A 19531-nucleotide genomic window follows, 5' to 3' on the forward strand; every position below is an offset into this window, starting at 1 on the left:
ATGATCTTTGCCCAGCTTGTTGTTCTGGAAAACCAAGAGCAGGCATTTGTGGAGGAGAGTTCGTGGTAGTGAATCCAGTCGAATTTGGTGTAGCATCTGCGGCATGCAACAGACTCCCCAGGAATGAGATCAGACCCTTGAGTGGATGTTATGCCCACACCCAGAGAGAAAAACAGTGATCAGGACATTTGTATAAGGATGAAAAAGGATGGATTTGATTACATCAGGCGTTCTGCTTTGAGTAAGTCATTCATTTACTCTGAATTTCCTGACCCTTTATCCAACTCTGTCCTCTTCCACTCAAATTCCGCCACTGTCCTGGGTGACTTGAACTTCTCCATGGACATGAGCTCTCACTCAGGCCTTTCAATAACTCATTTTCAATGTCAAGGCTGTTTCTTTCCTCTCTGGGTTTTGTCATTTCTCAAAACTGCTCCACCACCTCAAAGTCAGACAACAAAGCTCTGGCTGCAGATTGCAACTCTTTTTTCATGAATTACTACATCCAGCTCCTATGTGCCCTCTCTCTCTCTGTTCTTTCTCCCCTCTCCTAGCTTACCTCGTCTTTGTCCAGCTCAGGCACCATGGTCAGTTGCATTAGCCCTACTGTGACCACTACTCTTAATCTCTTTGCTCCATATTCCTCCCCACTCACCACTGATATCACCAACCACGTTACTGCTCCTACTCCAGGGCGCCCATGGGCTATGTAGGAAGCTCTTGGTGCCAAGGTCTCTGCCCTTTCTGACACCTCCTTTCTATCAGCATTTAAAACAAGGGAAGATAACCCGCATTCACTTCTGGGTCTTTCCCTCTTTCTTTACACTCCTCACAGCCAAGTATCTGCAAAGAGCAGTCTCCCCACGCTGCCCCCACTGCCTCAAGCTCTGACCCACCAATGGTGGTGCATCCTGCACAGTCCAGTATGATAGTCACTGGTCACACGCAGCTACGTAAATGAAAATCAACAAAAATAAGGAGAAGCCAGTTTACAGAAACCACATTTCAAGTGCTCCACAGCCCCACGTGGCATAGACATGGAGCACTTCCACCACTGCAGGAAGGTCTATTGGATGGTGTTGGTCTATGCCACTCCCAAAAGCTTGCTCCTCATTCTGGTCCTCCTGCTTTAAAAACATCGCCCATGTATCACATGATCCAAACCTTTCATAAGGCACTGTCACTGTGGATTCCTCCCTCTTCGATGCTTCAGTCTGTACACTTCCATTCAGGGACTAGGCCTTGACACTTTTCCTCTGTCCACAGCTCCCCATCTTGGTGGCCAGCATCCTCACATGGTTCTCTGTCAGCTCCTCTGTTATACCAGTGGCTTAATATTCAGTTCCCACATTCTCTGTGTGGCAGACAGTAGGCCTTTCTAAAAATGCACAATGGATCTTATCCCCATGTTAAAGTCCATCAATGATTTCATTTGCCTTGGGGATAAAGGTCAACCTTGTCAACAGCGCAGCAATTCTTTCTGATCATGTCCTTGACAGCCATCCCCTCCAGCCACAAGGGCTTCCTGCAGCCCCCAAACAGGCTTCAGCCTTTGTTCACTTCCAGGCTTTTGCTCCTTTAAGTCCCTCGGTCTAAAGCACTCTCTCCTTTTTGCTAGCAAGGTAACTCTTCTGCATTCTTCATGCTTCAGGTTACTATCACATTCTTTCACCCACACTCCCATCCCCAACCCCAGGTTGGGTGGCTCTCGCACACATCCACCCTACACCTCTCTACTGACTGCATCTCCAGTTTCATCACACTGAACTGTGAGGTCCTTACCATCACCCATTACCCAAGTGGGGCCAAGCACAAAGCTTGACAATGTCTTGAAATCTGATTTCTCGGTTGGTCCTTCATTAACTGTAATGGTGGTTAATCTCATTGGGTGCTGCAGGAAATGGAATCGGGCAAAGACTTCTCTGATGAGCCACTTTTAATTAAAAGATGAAACTGTGGCATATCCTTCTACAGCTGTTTTCTAAACTCTGATGTGTGACCCAGTTGGACAATACAATCAATATAGTTGGTCATGACCCACTATTTTAAAAGAATGAAATAGAATAGAAAATATCAGAGCACATCACACACATTAAGGGTGAATATTTTTCATGAAATCTTTGCTTCAGTTGTATTTATTCATATGAATGCACTGGGCCACAATATAAAGTTCATCTCTTGCTGTAGATTATATCACAGAAGTTGCAACATACTCGTTTAGATAATGTTTGAGCTTTAGAGCAACATACAGTGATCTTAATGGTGTCACATTACACATGCTGTATAATTTTCCATTTCTGTCTTCAAGTGTCTCATAATTTTCATTATTTTCATTTTGAAAACAACTTGCAAATTTTTCTTACATTTTGTGTTATCAAAATTATTCTGAAGGTTATTTTTTACTCACTATATTGAGTCCTCAGCATGTGTTTAGAGGTACAAAAGATCTCTGTAGTAATCCCATAAATGGAGGGCTTTTTGTTTCTCTGTTCAGCTCCTAAAGGAATTCCCTAAGAGCAATGCTGGGCTCACTTGCCTGGGTATGGTTCATGAAGCTCTGAACACATTATATGCTCAATAAATGTCAGTTTGTTGAGTGAATGTGTATGTAGAATGGAAGTAGTGAAAGTGAAAAAGTGAAAGTCACTCCATTGTGTCCGACTCTTTGCGGACCCATGGACTCTACAGTCCATGGACTTCTCCAGGCCAGAATACTGGAGTGGGTATCCGTTTCCTTCTCTGGGCATCTTCCCAACCTAGGGATCAAACCCAGGCTTCCCCACTGCAGGTAGATTCTCCCCCAGCTGAGCCACCAAGGAAGCCGCATGTGGGATGGTTTCACCATTTTCAGAAATAAGGGTCTCCAACCTGCTACCTGATATTACACATTCATCTGTCCATCCACCTAACCAGGGTGGAATGGGGGGCATCACCACACATGCATTTTCTATCCTCCCAGTGATGAGAGAAAAAAACTCCACCATAATTAGTACCCTGTGTAGTTGGCTTTAAAGGCCACTATGAATTCTAGGAAGGCCTAAAATGTTTTAGTTTGAATTACAGTTGAACTTGTTTGCACTGGGTATTACTATACCTGGTTACTATTTCTGGTTCTATTTTCCATGAACCAGAAATAAGACAAAGATGCTGTTTAAGATTCTCCATTCATGCATATATATGGAATTTAGAAAGATGGTAACGATAATCCTGTATGCAAGACAGCAAAAGAGACACAGATGTATAGAACAGTCTTTTGGACTCTGTGGGAGAGGGAGGCGGGGGATAATTTGGGAGAATGGCACTGAAACATGTATAATATCATATAAGAAATGAATCGCCAGTCCAGGTTCGATGCAGGATACAGGAAGCTTGGGGCTGGTGCACTGGGATGACCCAGAGGGATGGTACGGGGAGGGAGGAGGGAGGGGGGTTCAGGACTGGGAACACGTGTATACCCATGGCGGATGCATGTTGATGTATGGCAAAACCAATACAATATTGTAAAGTAATCAGCCTCTAATTAAAATAAATAAATTTAAATTAAAAAAAAAAAGATTCTCCATTTATCCCAACGATGTGGACTGACAGTGATTAAGAAGATTCCCAGGTCTTGTCATGGACATGGCAAAAGAGGTCACAACCTGGACTGGAAGTGGTTTGCTACAGGCAGAGCTAGGGCAGATGTAAGTATTTTCCATTCCCCAGGGAGGGCCTCATCTTATTAATGGATTTAAGGGTGAATATTTTTCTTTCACATAGCAATTATATAGAATATAATCTCATTATGAAAGTAATAACATTTTTTCATTCAAATTTTAAAAATGAATTTATAAAATATCATTTATAGCCTCACTATTCAATTATAATAGCTGATACCATTTTCTTATCTAGCTTTCCAGTATTTTCCCCTATATATATATCCCTGATAGCTCAGTTGGTAAAGAATCTGCCTGCAATTCAGGAATCTGGGTTTGTTTCCTGGGTCTTGAAGATCTCCTGGAGAAGGTAAAGACTACCCACTCCAGTATTCCGGCCTGGAGAATTCCATGGACTGTATAGTCCGTGGGATCGCAAAGAGTTGGACATGACTGGGACTTTCATGTATACTTTAAAAACATTTGCATATACAATATAGACCTCTTTCTCCCTCCACTTACCATGTACCCTTTCCAAGTTTATCAATATTTTTCTTTCCAGTTTAAAGGGGTACATAAATCCTACTGAAATTAGAACCCATAATGGATTTAACTAATTCCCTGCTGATGGATGTTTGAATTGTTGCCGATTTTTCACTTTTGTGAATATTTTTATAAACATTTCTATAGTTAGTCTTTGTGCTCATTCAGGTTATATACTATTTGGAATGAGAACTTTTTATTCTGAAGGTATAGGCCATGGTTATCTTCCTTTCCATTTTTATTTATCACTTAATATTCACTAAGGAAGACCACAGCCTTATCATTTCAAGAAAAAAAATGTCATCCTATCTTGATCTTGGCCTTGATAAAGGGAGTTCATAAAGCAGCAGTGTGGTCCACAGAGAGAAGGTTTATCTGATTGGCTTTTCCAGCTTCTCCTCAGCTGGTCCCAGCACTCCAGGAGAACCATGGGCTATTCCCATCTTAGACTTAATTTCTTCTGTCCATACCAAACTACAGAATATAGGCTTTATAGCATGAAGGTCATATTTGCCTTATCCTAGAAACCCAAGGTGGAGAAGGCAATGGCACCCCACTCCAGTACTCTTGCCTGGAAAATCCCATGGACGGAGGAGTCTGGAAGGCTGCAGTCCATGGGGTCGCTACAAGTCGGACACGACTGAGTGACTTCACTTTCACTTTTCACTTTCATGCATTGGAGAAGGAAATGGCAACCCACTCCAGTATTCTTGCCTGGAGAATCCCAGGGATGGGGGAGCCTGGTGGGCTGCCGTCTATGGGGTTGCACAGAGTCGGACACGACTGAAGTGACGTAGCAGCAGCAGCAGCAGTAGCAACAGAAACCCAAGGTAAATCAGTTTGGAAACCAGTTTGGAAATCAGTTTGGAAACTAAATCAGTTTGGAAAAATTTAAAGGATGCGAAGTTTCCATTTGGGAAGCATTATGAGAATACCTCTCTCCCCCAGCTGGCAGGCCCATAAATGAAGCATTTCACAAGCTGCTCATGGGTTGCTTAATGAGGGTGCCCAATGACACCATCAAATTCCTTTCTTTTTGGTTCCTCACTTTTCTTCCTTGTGCCAATGAAAATTCAGGGTGGCACGAAGGCACAGTTAATACCAACAAAAACTCTGTGATATCCAGGGAGTGTGCGAGTGTAGGTCTAAACCCCGAACAACATTTAACAGACCTTTCTCTTGTTATCAAAATTAAACTTCATAAGAAAAAAGACAACTCAAGGGATGATTCCAGTGATCTGTACTCACCTGGTCATGATTGCACTCATATATGCACTCACCTGGTTATAAGCATCTGATTCATTACTGAGGGAATAAAGAAAGAATACGTACCCAACAAACGGAGGAGGAGAAAAAGAACTCCCAGGGCGTACGATTTGAGTTCAGGGCTGACTGTCCTACATGCAAAGAGATGAAGAGGAAAAAAGAAAAGATTCTTATCGCTTCACTTTAATTAACAGACCCCAGAGTCATTCGCTGCTGTCCATCAGAGCCCTTCCTTAGAAAATTATTAATGGTTTTGTTCTTTTGCTTTTTTCACCTTCCCTGCCAAAAGTCTGAAAAATCACTGCATCTGCAGGGACAAGATAAGTTTAGGAATTTAGCAGTGTTTTTTATTAACTAAAACTAGTCATTTGAAGGATGGAATGCAAATTTGTTCCCAAAGTCTTCATTCAAAGGCATTTTGCGTTTGCCGGCATGGGGAAACATCTTAAGTTGGTGGGTACATGTATCAGGGGAAATATCAATGGGGAAGACAGTTCCCCTTATGCTACTCAGATAGGCCAGAACCATAAACACCTCTGTCATTCTGCATCATTTTGCGAAATCAACCAGACTAGCATGGGTTGGTTCCCTAGATGGACCACTTGTGAAACAGTCCATTCATCTGTATCCAGCTTTGGTACCTTTTAAACTGGAAAGGTGCCTTTATTTGGCCTTCCCAGGTGGCTCAGTGGGAAAGAATCTGCCTGAAGGAGACGTGAGTTCGGTCTCTGGGTCAGGAAGACCCCCTGGAGGAGGAAATGGCGACCTGTCCCAGTATTTTTGCCTGGAGAATCCCATGGACAGAGGAGCCTGGTGGGCCACAGTCCACGGGGTCACAAAGAGTCGGACACGACTGAGCGACTAACACACACACAGCTTTATATGGTCACATGCCTTTGTTTTGAACTGACTCAGTGCCCCTGGCTTTGGTTTACCCACAGCAGTCCCTGAGCACGATCTTTTCAAACATTTTCTAGAACATTCTCACACTGTCTTGGATAAGAGTGACAGGAGGGGGGGTTGGAAATGATGACTGATTCCAAGTAGAGAGGCCCTCACAGCTAGTCACAGCTCTCCTCTGTCAGGCCTCTTACTCTAGCAACTAGTACTGACTCAATGCTTGTCTTTCTCCTTGAGGCCAAGGACTATTTGTGTCTTATTCATCATCAGTGTGGTGTGTGACACACAGCAGATGCTGAGTAATAAAACACAAACACACAAACCAAAAAACAAGAGGCTGGGGACTTCCCTAGTGGTTCGGTGGTAAGAATCTGCCTTCCAATGCAGAAGTCGCAGGATCGACCCCTGGTCAGGAAACTAAGATCCCACGTTGCCATGGAGCAACTGAGCCTGTGTGCTCTGGAGCCCGAGCCCCGCAACTAGAGTCTGTATGCCACAACGAAAGACCCCTGATGACACAACTAAGACCTGATGCAGCCAAATAAATCCTGAAAACAAAGAGCCCAGTGCTGGCCCCTATGTGACTCATTAAATAGCCGGTATCCTCACACCTGTGGATGTCCTGAGTGCTGCTGTTGGCAAGTATGCTTCTGTTTGGAGTAAGAGTGGAAGTGGGCCCACTGCTCTGGGATGGGACAAGGGCTGGTGCCCATAATCTGGGTTGTGGCTCAGACCGTCTGTGCCCTTGTGTCTGCCTAGAACATCTGTGATGGCACGTACCTCCAGCCGGCCCCAGCAGCGTGGAGCTATGAGGTGCACAGGGCCCCACCTAGGTCATTTAGGCCATCTGTTGCTGGTCCACTGAAAGGGAATCACATATTTCCTGAAAATCTCCAAAAGCTGTTTATCAAGCTGAGATTTGGACACGATTCAGGTCTCGGCTGACTTTCTGTGTTTGGTCTGCAGCCACAACTACTGAGCTGGGTTTTTGCAGCAGAGTCAAGGGCAGAGAAAAAAGGGGACCAGTCATTGCTAAAGGCTGTAAGGGTCATTTTTCTTGCTTTTTGGTGCCTTTTGTGTGTCAACTGGTACAATACAACTTCATGGGAATTCCTAGCAACAAAAATAATGCAGCCACCCCAAACCCATGCCTGAGATCTGATGGGTTTTATCCAGTGCATATTATATCTAATCCATTCTCCATATATAAGTTAAAGTCAACAGTTCATTTCATAAACACTTCTCACATTCTTAAGAATTTTCATTATTCCACTGAGCTGTGGGACTATAATTTAACTCACTATTCCAATTCAGATTTTTCTGCTATTATAGTTAACACTGTAATAAAAATCTGTCTGCATTGAGCTTTTCTTCTCGTAGAGTATTTTCTTAAGATAAGTGGCAAGGGGTAGGGTTACCTCATTAAAAAAAAAAACAAACTGAATGTTTTTATGGCTCTTGAACTCATATTTGCCACCTTGCTTTTATGAAAGGATCAGTATATTTCTCAATGGCAGCAGAAAGGTGTGACTTTACCTGTTTTGTTAGAGCCTTGCTTACAGAACTGGGTGTGAATTTTTAAAAATTATTTTTTCAAATTTAACAAGTATAAAATGGCAATTTGCTATTGTACCATTATTGCTTCTGCACATTGAAAAAGCTTTGCTAAAAACTTTAAAACATAAGTACTTTGTATAAATCCTTTTCCTTGTGAATTCTAACCAAGATCAGGAAATGTAGTAGACACAGAGAGGCTGGATAAAGCAGCTGCAAATGTTACATACCAGGGCTTCCCTGGTGGCTCAGTGGTAAAGAATCTGCCTGCCAATGCAGGAGATATGGGTTCAGTCCCTTGGTCAGGAAGATCTCTCAGAGAAGAAAATGGCAACCTACTCTGGGATTCCTGCCTGGGAAATCCCATGGACAGAGGAGCCTGATGCACTACAGTCCATGGGGTCACAAAAGAGTTGAATACTTAGCGACTTAAACAACAATAAAATGTATATTTGTACAGGCTGCATCCAAGCATTTCATTCCTACTTTTATGTCCAGCCCTTGGGATTGAATTGGTTTGTTTGGATAACCACATCCCGGCTATCTGTGCTTAGTACCACTTCCTCTGTAAAAGATGGTCACCAGACATGAAGCCTGCCTCTTCTGGGTTCCTCATGCAAATCTAGATAACTTTGCAACTGTGTAAGTTACTCAGAAAATTACTCAATAATTCACCTTTAAGACACCTCACCCACCCACCACGATAGTTCCCAAGAAACGGGGAAACACAGAATTATGGCTGACTCTCTCCAATTATCCATCTATACAAAAGCAGTCACTGCTTGCTTCCACGGAGCCACTCAGCACTGCATCATACCTTGTCAATGACCTGTTATATCTTTACAGAGTTTGCACACACATGGTCTCAGCAGGACCCAGCCCACTGCAGGAGGCAGGCAGGACCATTGACATCACCTCCAGTTCCAGATTCAGAAACAACACTGAGCCCAAGGTCATACTACGAATCAGTGCCCTGAGACAGGAGCCAGACACGGGGACTTGGCTATTCCCACGCCATTTTCATTTCACTCCAACAGTGTTGCTCTTTGCAAATATCAATGAAAGACTGCAGTACCTTTCAAAATTACCTGCAGAGTCTGTTCCTGGTAGGACATGAAAGTGCAGTGTTTTCTCTTGGGCTGTGCTTTCTACTTTTGGCGTGAAAGTTCAAAGTGTTAGTCGCTCAGTCATGTCTGACTCTTTGCAACCCCACAGACTGTAGCCCACCAGGCTCCTCTGTCCATGGGGATTCTCCAGGCAAGAATACTAGAGTGGGTTGCCATTCCCTTCTCCAGGGGCTCTTCCCAACCCAGGGATTGAATCCAGGTCTCTTGGATTGCAGGCAGATTCTTTACTGTCTGAGCCACTGGGGAAGCCTTACTTTTGCTGTGAGGTTTCCATCAAACATAACTGATTCCTATCAGCCTAGGGAAGCTGGCTTGCAAGACTCATACAGTCCCCAGAGCTCTGATTTCTGGGAGAACTGCAGACACACAGCAGGGAGGGAGGTGGGGCGGGGCGGCTGGCTCTCCGGTCCCTGGGGCTGTGCTTACCTGATGAGGATGATGACCGAAGGCGTCTGAGCCATGGCCCCGATCATGCTACAGACACACATCACACACAGGAAGGTGAGGAAGGCCTCTTGACACCCGGGACTGGGGCATTTTCCAGGAATCACGGTCGCGTTCTCAGGTGGGATGGTCATGAGGCATGCACAGCCAGTGAGATTCTGGAAGGGAAGCAGTCAGCCCTGTTAACTGGGGCTATCTCCCTTCTCCAGATCTAAAGCCATCCATCAGCTGGGTCTGTCACAGCCTGATTATGCATTCTGGAGCATTTCAATAATTAGGCCTGAATCAACGAATTAGCTTTTTTGAAGGAGGCTGCAAGACACATGCAAAATAAAGGAATATTTATGGGGAGAAGAGCTGATTTCCCCGTCTCCTGTGTATTTCATTTCTATGCCCCAGAATTCCTCGATAAGCCCACACTGTAGACAAACGCGTTGCCCAACCCCCACACAATTAGAGAGGAAATCGTGCTTCCACAATGTGATAAAACACTGGCAAATTAACAATGTAATCACTTGCCAATTTGTCCTCTCTTTTGTGCAGTTATAATTACACTGAAGTGTATTGAAAGAAGTAAATCAGGTAACCTGCATATGGTTGCTGGTTCACTGCCCACCATGGCACCTGGAACAAAGCATGTGTGCTGTCATGCGTGAAGCTGCTGGGCTCGTGGGGCCGTGAGAGGGGGCTGGCTAACGGGAGACTTCTCGAGTGGCTGAGAGAGCAAAGAGGGTGCAGAGATGGCAGGGAGCTGAGAGCGGATGGTGGGGAGTGAGCTGGAGACCAGCGAGATACATTTATTAATATATGATCAGAGAGGAGAGAGCCAAGCAGCTGCATTCCATTTGATCTTCGGGTGGATTCTTGCCCAGCTGCCCCGGCTCCCCAGCATGGTCCTGGCTCATGCTCCAGAGGAGTTTCTGATGGTGAAGGGAGAAACAAGGGTGCAGGGAAAGGCAGCGCTAGCTAACAGCCAAGCCAATTAAGGTTTGATAATAATAGTGCAGAGGTCTTTAATGAATACAAAATGAAAACAATCATAAATGATTCATTGCCTTTCTTTCTAGGGCTGCTTGGCTCTCAGAGCACATGCTGGGGTAAATCCTCCTGAGGGTCAAACAAATCCTCTTTGGTTTTTACGTGCCCCCTCCTCAGCCCGTCTCCCATCCTTGCACCTCTCCTCCTCCCTCTCCCTTTCTTTCCCCGCCAGACTGGGGCTCCATCCTGTATGACTGTGCCCCACAAGAAGCTTTTACCCGTGGGAAGGAGGGGGAGACACAGGGTGGGGCTGGACCCCTCTTCCTAAGCCATCTTCCGACAGCAGGTGCTTTTGTATAAATGGCCCCATTACAGCACCCAGGGGCATCTCCTGTGGTGAAAGGTGCTGAGGCTCAGCCCCTCTGTCTCTTTGCACACATCTCTGCCCAGAGAAATCACAGATCTTCAAAACCCAGTACTGACATTTCATTTGGTTGCAAGGCCTCCCCAGTTGCCCCCATCTGAGCTGGCACTTCCCTCCACGGGGACACACTCCTCACCCCATGGCAGAGACCCTTGCTATCCTTCTGGAGACCTTAAGCTCCTGGGATAAGAACGCGTCATTTCTGTGATCTATCGAGCACTGTCTTATGACAGTGCTGAGACGCAATAGAGGAAACTCAGCAGGTGGTTTTAGGATGCGAATGGGAACAGATCTTCCTCTACTTTTATCAGGAAACAGGGCTTCTCCCTGAAAGAGCCGATTCACTGGAAGAACCCCTGATGCTGGGAAAGAGTGAGCGCAGGAGGAGAAGGGGCAACAGAGGATGAGATGGTTGGATGGCATCACCGACACAATGGACATGAGTTTGAACAAACTCTGGGAGATAGAGGACAGGGAAGCTTGGTATGCTACAGTCCATGGGGTTGCAAAGAGTCAGACATGATTTACTGACTGAATAACAAACAAAGGCTTCTCCTCAACTTAAAATGAAAATGCCACTTCCCTCTCTTCTGAGGAGAGGAAACTGATCCTTCCTCTTCCCACACCCTGAATGCTGAAGCTAAACTTTTCCAGCTGTTCATGCTCACTACCTCCATGCTCTTGACTCACTCCACCTGGCTTAGATTCCTACATGCAGCGATCAGATCAGCTAAGCTCACCAGTGACCTCCACAGACAACCCCTCCGTCCACTTTTCTCTCCCTGGAGCCCCTTGAGTGCGTGCCTGTGACCCACTGCCTTCATGGCTTCCACGGCTCACTCTCTGGTTTCCTTCTTCCCTTTTGCATTTTCCTTGCTGGCACCTGCCCCCTCTCCTACTCGAAAATGCCAGAGCTCCTTGGGGCTCTGGTCCAGATTCTCTTCCCTTCTCACCCTGCACTTTTCCCTAGATTGTGTTACATCCATGTGCTTTCTGATGGAGCTCCCCAGGTGGCGCTAGTGATAAAGAACCTGTCTGCCAATGCAGGAGACGTTAAGAGACACGGGTTCAATCCCTGGGCCAGGAAGATCCCCTGGAAGAGGGCATGACAACCCACTCCAGTGTTATTGCCTGGAGAATCCCATGGACAGAGGAGCCTGCAGGCTACAGGCCATGGGGTCACACGGAGTCAGACATGACTGAGCAACTGAGCATGCATGCAGATGGTTTCTGATGACTCTCCTAAATTTCATCTCTAACTCACACCCATCCCAGACCCACCCGGGATGCCCCTTCCTAAGCCTCTGAACATGCTGAGACATCAAAACCAACTCCAGGATGAGCGCCCTGTAGGGGATTCTGTGCTGGCATCTTGGCACTACTCTACTGTCCAGGGCGGGGAACCATCTCCTTAGGATTCCCGTCCCTGCACGACGAGAGCTGGACCAGAGGAAACACAGAAGAGATTCGTAAGTGAGGCAGGGGTCAGATGGTCAGACCTGGGGACAGACAAATGCGGAGGTGCCCAGGAGGAGCCGGTTGGCCCTACCATCGCTGTGTGCACCCACCTTCTTTTCTGACCACCCTGCTGACAACAGAGGCCCTGTGCCCACCTCTACTGACCTGGATGCAGTCTTGCTGACGTCCCTGAGTGCCCCCTTCATCTCACTGAGCAGCCCGCTGGGCACAGCTTCTGGGGAATTTCCCATAAGCCTCAGCCTGCCCACCTGAACTGATACTTCTGGGGGTGTGGTGACTTTTCTCCAGTCCTTCATCTCACTTCTTCCAGATCCCAATTCCCCAACTCCGCCACGCTACATAAGTTCTATTTCCTATACTAAACCCTGTACTTCCAAAAGACGTGTGGGTGCTGTTTTCCTGACCAAACCCTGACAGATATATACGCTCCCAGCCCCCAAGTCCTTTCCTTCCACATCTCTTATCTTAGAAATGACAAACTCTATAGAAATGTGATGGTAAATTCTCGACCTCCCCCGTACTCCTATGTCAAAGCCTCCTCGCCACCATAAGGCTAATAAGGACAGAAACCACTGTGGTTTTGATTCCTGACTTATCCCTAGCTCGAGAGGACAGTACTGAATGAATGAATGAACCCTGAAGGTCCGTTCGTTTTACCACATCCTAAACAACTAAACAACAAAGACAAAACATCTCTCAAACCCTGCCCTAGTTCAAACCACCCCATCCTTTTCTCTTTGGTCCCTCCTGTAGCCTGTGAGGAAAAAGCGATTTGGGACTGGGGTCCTTAGAACCACGTGGACTCAGAGAGTGCTCAGGTAGAAACAGGAAACTGGCCCATCCATGAGGAGCTGGCTTAGAACTCAGACCCCGGGAACTGAGTTCTGACTCTTGTAGCCTTTAGGACTGTGAGGTGATCAGTACCCTTTGAATGAACTGCGTGACTGGTGAGCTCTGTTTAGTTTAATGAGTACTTTGTAATTGGAACCTACACCCAGTCTTAGATTTCTGCTCTGCACCTGGGCTATGGCTCAACTGTATTCCATTTACCATAAGAGGAAACTGCCTGGACTGCCTCTGCTCTGAGATGTGAAAATCCCCTTCTGAAGAGGGTCTTCCCTTGATCGGGCTGCGATCGTGGCCCTACTGGAATAAGACGCCTTTATGTCAGTGACTACCCAGTCCATATGGCCCAGGTAAGGCAAACTTGTCCAGGAAGGCACAATCCCGTGAATGGTGTGAGTGAACGGCGGGGCCGAGCCATCCTGGGATGTGCAGCCAAGGCATGGGGAGGGGTGAGAGCACAGAGCCAGGGAGAATGGGACAAGAATGGACCCAGGGCAGGCCAGGTGGCTGGACAGAAATGAGGCCCCTGTTGGGCTATAGGTGCTAGGAGAGGGGAGAATGGGCCCGTGATCAGTGGCGATACTGGCTTGCCCTGGTGCCAAGGAGAGATGCTGGAAATGGATGTGCATGCATGCTCAGTTGCTCCATTCCTGTCCGACTCTTTGTGACTCTATGGACCGTGGCCCGGGCTCCTCTATCCATAGGATTCTCCAGGCAAGAAAACTAGAGTGGCTTGCCATGCCCTCCTCCAGAGGATCTTCCTGACCCAGGGATCAAACCCATGTCTCCTGCATTGCAGGTGGATTCTTTATCCACTGGCCACCTGGGAAGCCCCCTGAAAATGGATGGGTCCCTCCCAAAGGACCTAGGCAACTCTGTACTCATTTATTCAGATTAAACCTATTTGAGATGAGCTGTGAAAGAGGCTGGGGAGGAGGTAAGCGCTAGTGATCTGAGTGGGAACTTGGATGGGTTTCCCTCTTGGTTACAAGAGTCAGTTCGACAGGATGAACAGAAAACGCAGGTGGTCCGGAGGCCTAGGGTACAGGCTGGAACATTCCTAGGACCCTGCCCACAGAGAAACCAAGGGTAAATGCTAAGCATAAGTCTGAAGGCAAGGGATGGAAAAGGTCCTTTATTTGGGCCCAGGTGATACAAGAGACTGCAGATTGATCTAGAATCTTCCCTCCTGATGTCCCAGTGTGGTGGAAATAATTATCACGGGGTACATGATTGGAAGAGAGGACTTTCCAGCACTGGGGCTTCACCCTACGATCCCAAGCGAGCAGGGAGGAGTAGGACAGGCCTTTGCTGATATTGACTGGGCACGCAAGTTAACTGAGACCTGCGAGAGCCCCGATCACTGGAAAGCCTGAAAATACAGAGACAACCTGGGCAGCATGGGCTCAGTGCACAGGAGTCTAAGCAAACTCCAGGAGACAGAGGAGGACTGGGAAGCCTGGTGTGCTGCAGTCCATGGCGTCGCAAAGAGTCAGACACGACTGAGCGACTGAACAGCAGCAACCTGGGTATGAGGGAAGGAGAGGCTTGTTGGTGGGGATCTGATTCTCACCCTGTGTGTATACAACAGTCCAGAATGCAGGTGGACCTTGGCAACTGCCTGCCGACGACCACGTCCTGCATAAAGTGGCAGCCCCCCTAGTGCTGTCCTTGGCAGCCCCCAATATATTTAACTATGAAGAAAGCACATTAGGCTCCAGGAAAGGAGTTTACCATTCCTGACCTGGCAAATGTCTGGTTTTCCATCCGCATGGCAAAGGAACGTCTTCTCAGTCTGCCATTCTCTGGGGGAGAAATGATGTGAGAGTTGGAGTCTCTGCCTGGTACCATGTGTGGGTGGCAGGACCAGGCTTTCCTATCCTGAGAGATCTCGTTGATAATTAGATGGCCCCATTGCACACAGAGGAGCTGGCCTGACAAGAATTGGAAGCAGTGCTGGTGACCTGGCGGACAGGGTGGGATTAGCTCGGAAATTCTACGAGAATTTATCCTACAGGCAGACTTGCCCGGGCATAGAATGATGTAAGTCCAACTCCAGTCACAACAGTGCCTGCAGGAACTAAAGTTTTGCATCCACCTGAATGACCATCAATAGGGGTTGGTTAGATACACACCAGTAGGCTCACACAATGGAAGATTATGCAGCTGCACAAAGGTATCAGCATGCTCCTTACACACTAACATGAAAAAAGTCCACGATAAACTATTAACAACAAAAAAACACAAGTAACAAGCTACAGTACAAAACAGATAACCAACAAGGACCTACTGTTCAGCATGCTGCTGCTAAGTCACTTCAGTCGTGTCTGACTCTGTGCGACACCATAGACGGCAGCCCACCAGGCTCCCCCATCCCTGGGATTCTCCAAGCAAGAACACTGGAGTGGGCTGCCATTTCCTTCTCCAATGCATGAAAGTGAAAGTGAAGTTGCTCAGTTGTGTCCAACTCTTAGCAACCCCATGGACTACAGCCCACCAGGCTCGTCCATCCATGGGATTTTCCAGGCAAGAGTACTGGAGTGGGGTGCCATTGCCTTCTCCCACTGTTCAGCATAGAGAACTAAATAGAGATACATGTTTTCTGTGTACTTTTTCTGTACACTTTACTGAAAATAAACACACTATAAATCATCTATACTTCAATTAAAGATAAACAAACAAGCTATTGAGAAAGTAGCATTGACACATATACATTACTGTGTATAAAACAGATAGCTAGGGAGAACTTGCTGCATAGCACAAGGAGCTCAGCTCGGTGCTCTGTGATGCCTGGGGGGTGGAGTGGGGGTGGAAGGGAGGGGATATATGTACATATATAACTGATTCATGCTATTGTGCAGCAGAGACTAATATAACATTGTAAAGCAATTATCCTCTGATTAAAATGGCAAAAATGATGACAAACAGTAAACAAACAGCTACAGAATAATACCTGGAATGTGCATGAAAACCCAGGAGCATATACAAGAAACTAATAGTAGTAATTACCTACTGGGCAGAGTCGTGGACCAAACAGCAGGTGAACAGGAGAGAGTAATGGAGAGGAGGAGTTCGCACTCCCTCCTGTTTATACTTCCTGGTTCTTGAGCCACACAAATGTACCCGCTATTCAAAAAAATTTAAAAACTCCAGAAGAAGAAATCAACAGAAGAAGAAGAGCACAGTCACTGAAAATTCTACTCTTGTTCTACATCCAGCCATTAATTTAAATTGAGAAATGTTTCTATTCACATGCAATGATGGGGATAAATAATTACAATAAAGCTGGAGACCATAAAAATAGAAAAATGACTCTCTCGAAGCTAGGATTCATTTTCCCATTGATGGAGGAAATCATTAGCATGCTATTTTGACAGCTCATATTACATGTACAAAATATTCCTCGGTAGTGTTTCTGAAGTATCTGGCAAATAAAGTTGTTTTTGTTTGGGCTTTTTCCCTCTGTATTCAATACTGAGGGATCAATTCTACTAATTGCACAAGTAAAACTAATCTCTAGGTTGAAAATGACATTTCTAAAATGGCAACCCACTCCAGTACTCTTGCCTGGAAAATTCCATGGATGGAGGAGCCTGGTAGGCTACAGTCAGTGGGATTGCGAAGAGTCAGACACGACTGAGCAACTTCACTGACTTCACTAAGGGGACAGACAAGGGGGTGATGATGTTCTTTGTATTTTGAGGCTGTGAAAACTTGAATGTTTCTTTCTCAACGTCCTGAAATACTGATGTTGGTTTTCTTTCTGAAATGTATTCAGTTACCAGGAAAAAAGGGCGCTGGTGGCTCAGTGGTAAAGAATCCACCTGCCAACACAGGAGACGTAGGTTCGATCCCTGGGTTGGGAAGATCCCCAGAGGAGGGCATGACAACCCACCCCAGCATTCTTGCCTGGGAAACCCCATGGACAGAGGAGCCTGGTGGGCTACAGTCCATGGGGTCTCAAAGAGTCGAACAGGACTTAGCGACTAAACAACAACAGCCAGGAAGTAACGGCAATTTCTATGAAAGGTAAGACCTGAGTCCTGTAGTTCAGAAGGGAGCCAGCCAGGGCGAGTGCTGACACACGCAGCGTCCGGCCCTGCTTCTGCCTGATGCCCGAGGTGGCAGAGGCCAGGGACGGTACAACAGCTGGGATGTCTTCCTTTGAATGATAACACACTCCCATGTGTCCTAGACTTTCACGGGATCTTTTTATGATTCAGCGAAGTTCCTCAGACCTTCTCCTGTCATTTATTACTGTCTTTTTGCAACTTAGAATCTCTTCACCTCACTGGCCCAACCCCAGCCGGTATTTCCAGGTGAAGACCTCAGAGCCTGTTGCAAAGATCATCAGCAAGCAACCCATGTGCCTCTAGGCAAATGGGAAATTGAAACACAGCAAGAAGAAACGCACTTGCTTGTTCCCTGGCAGGGTCACTGGCTGAAGGATAACGGCCACGGAGGAAAAACTCTGTGATGAAAGCGAGACCTCCATCCACCCTTCACCGCGGTAACCTGCATCCCGTCAGAGCCTTAATGATCTCCTGCTGAGGGGCAGGGAAAGGGTTGCACTTTGGGGAGCACCAGGCTCACTCTCTGCTCTGGCATCCGAGGGGGAGGTGTGGGCAGAGAGGAGGGGAAGGATGGAGCTGCAGCTCAGACGGATACAGGCTCCTCCCTCCAGATTCTCCTCTTTCCTGACTCCAAACCAAAGCTTTGCCCATGTCACCAGGTTCAAGCCTCCCCACCATCCTGTGCTCATATTCATGCCATACTCAGGTGCCCTCCCATCCTATCCTCCAGGCAAACACCCACGCGTCCCCATGGATGAAGGCCAGCCCTGAGACCCGCTGTCCTGAACAAGGAGCCCCCTGCACACATCCAAAATGGGTAGCCACATCCCCTCCCTGCCATAGCACCTACTTGAGCTCCATTCAAACCAGTGCTCAATAAATCCCTGTGGCCTGGAGCGGGGCACAGATGAGTCGTCTATCCTTAGCCCTCCACAAGCTGCTGTGCCGGACTTGTACTGCCTTTGAACATTCCACTGGTGGCTGACAGAAGCCTTTTTCTAAGTCAATTATTCAGTACATCAGAAGGATACAACTTCCAGCAGTCAATCAGCAGCTCCCAACATGCTTTCTGTTGGAATAATTACTTCTGAGAGTGAAAGGGACAGAAACAATCTGGACAATATATTCCTGCCAAAGGAAGCTTAGAAAATTAAGTTGCCATCTTTTCCGTCACCCCTCCTGGGCACGTGCAATGAGAATTAGAAATTGTATATTAAATGCAATTCTGGAAACTTCCATTGCTATCACTCAAGGAGAAATGAGATCAGACAATAAAAAACAAAACCTCAAACCAGGGCAGGAAGGAAAGTCTCATATCAGGAAACCACTAACAGAACCAGATCTCCTAACAATCAGAGTGATTTTGTCGGTGATTTATTCACGTCTAATCGAGTTAGGGGGGATTTTCACAAGCCTGGATGGAAGCTGTCAAGTGGGGAAAGACAAGCACAGATGAGGTATTCGGTATTGAAATCTACAGTGGCCAGCCTACCTGCCTGCCAGTTGTGGTATTACCACCTGAGTTTCTCTGGGGCATGCTGAGGTTGGCACAGTCTCCAGCCAGGCATGCAGGAAGCCCAGGGCCTTTATCAGAGCTGTGGCTAACACTGGGAGTGCAAGGGTCCACAGCAGAACCTCATCTATGGATGTGGGTGCCTAGTGATGGGCAAGTGACGGAGATGCAGGTGAACATGGGCCGTGCGGTCTGGTGGAGGGGGGCCACCCTGCTGGGAGAGCAGGTGTTGAGGCTTCTGAGGGGACTGGCGGGGGGGGGGAGCGGGGTGGTCAGTGCAGCCTCGGAAGCAGGGAGGAGGTGCGAGGAGGCTTCTCAGCTGTGGATAAGGATGTGTTAAGGACTGTCAAGGGCTTAGGGGAAGACCTGCCCTGATAAATAGCATGCATAGAGGTCCAGAGGTGAAAGAGAGCTGGGAACGCAGGGGGCACCCCAAGAAGCCTGACTGCGTCAGCGGTTCTTCAAGAGTGGGGTGGAGTGGGGAGGCTGAGGTTGGAGAGGCAGCAGGGTCAGATTGTGAAGGCACAACCCCGACTGAGGGGCGCACACGTGGAAAGCTCCTTTGAACTGGCGGAAAAGGCAGGCATACTAAAGAGAGAAGTCAGAAGGCCGGGGAAGACAGTGAGACTGCCATGCAGCAGACCCTGCGTTTCAATGCCGGCGCCACCACGGTCTATGTGACCTCGGGCAAGGATTCCTCTGTAATCAGGGGATAACACCTCCTTCCAAGGTTGTTGTGAGGATAAGTG

At 47.1% G+C, this 19531-nt stretch overlaps 1 protein-coding gene across 1 annotated transcript in view; it reads right to left on the bottom strand.

The window, feature by feature from the left end:
- SLCO3A1 (solute carrier organic anion transporter family, member 3A1) overlaps positions 1-19531 on the bottom strand; it is a 301013-nt gene that overhangs the window by 8887 nt on the left and 272595 nt on the right. The window contains exons 9-10 of the mRNA XM_010832180.1: positions 9452-9627; positions 5511-5575 (exon numbers count right to left, since the gene is read on the bottom strand). Of these exons, the coding sequence (XP_010830482.1) occupies positions 5511-5575; positions 9452-9627 (241 nt within the window). The remainder of the gene's footprint in view (positions 1-5510; positions 5576-9451; positions 9628-19531) is intronic.

This window comes from Bison bison, unplaced genomic scaffold (assembly GCF_000754665.1).
Source record: "Bison bison bison isolate TAMUID 2011002044 unplaced genomic scaffold, Bison_UMD1.0 scf7180017860443, whole genome shotgun sequence".
Taxonomy (NCBI): Eukaryota; Metazoa; Chordata; class Mammalia; order Artiodactyla; family Bovidae; genus Bison; species Bison bison.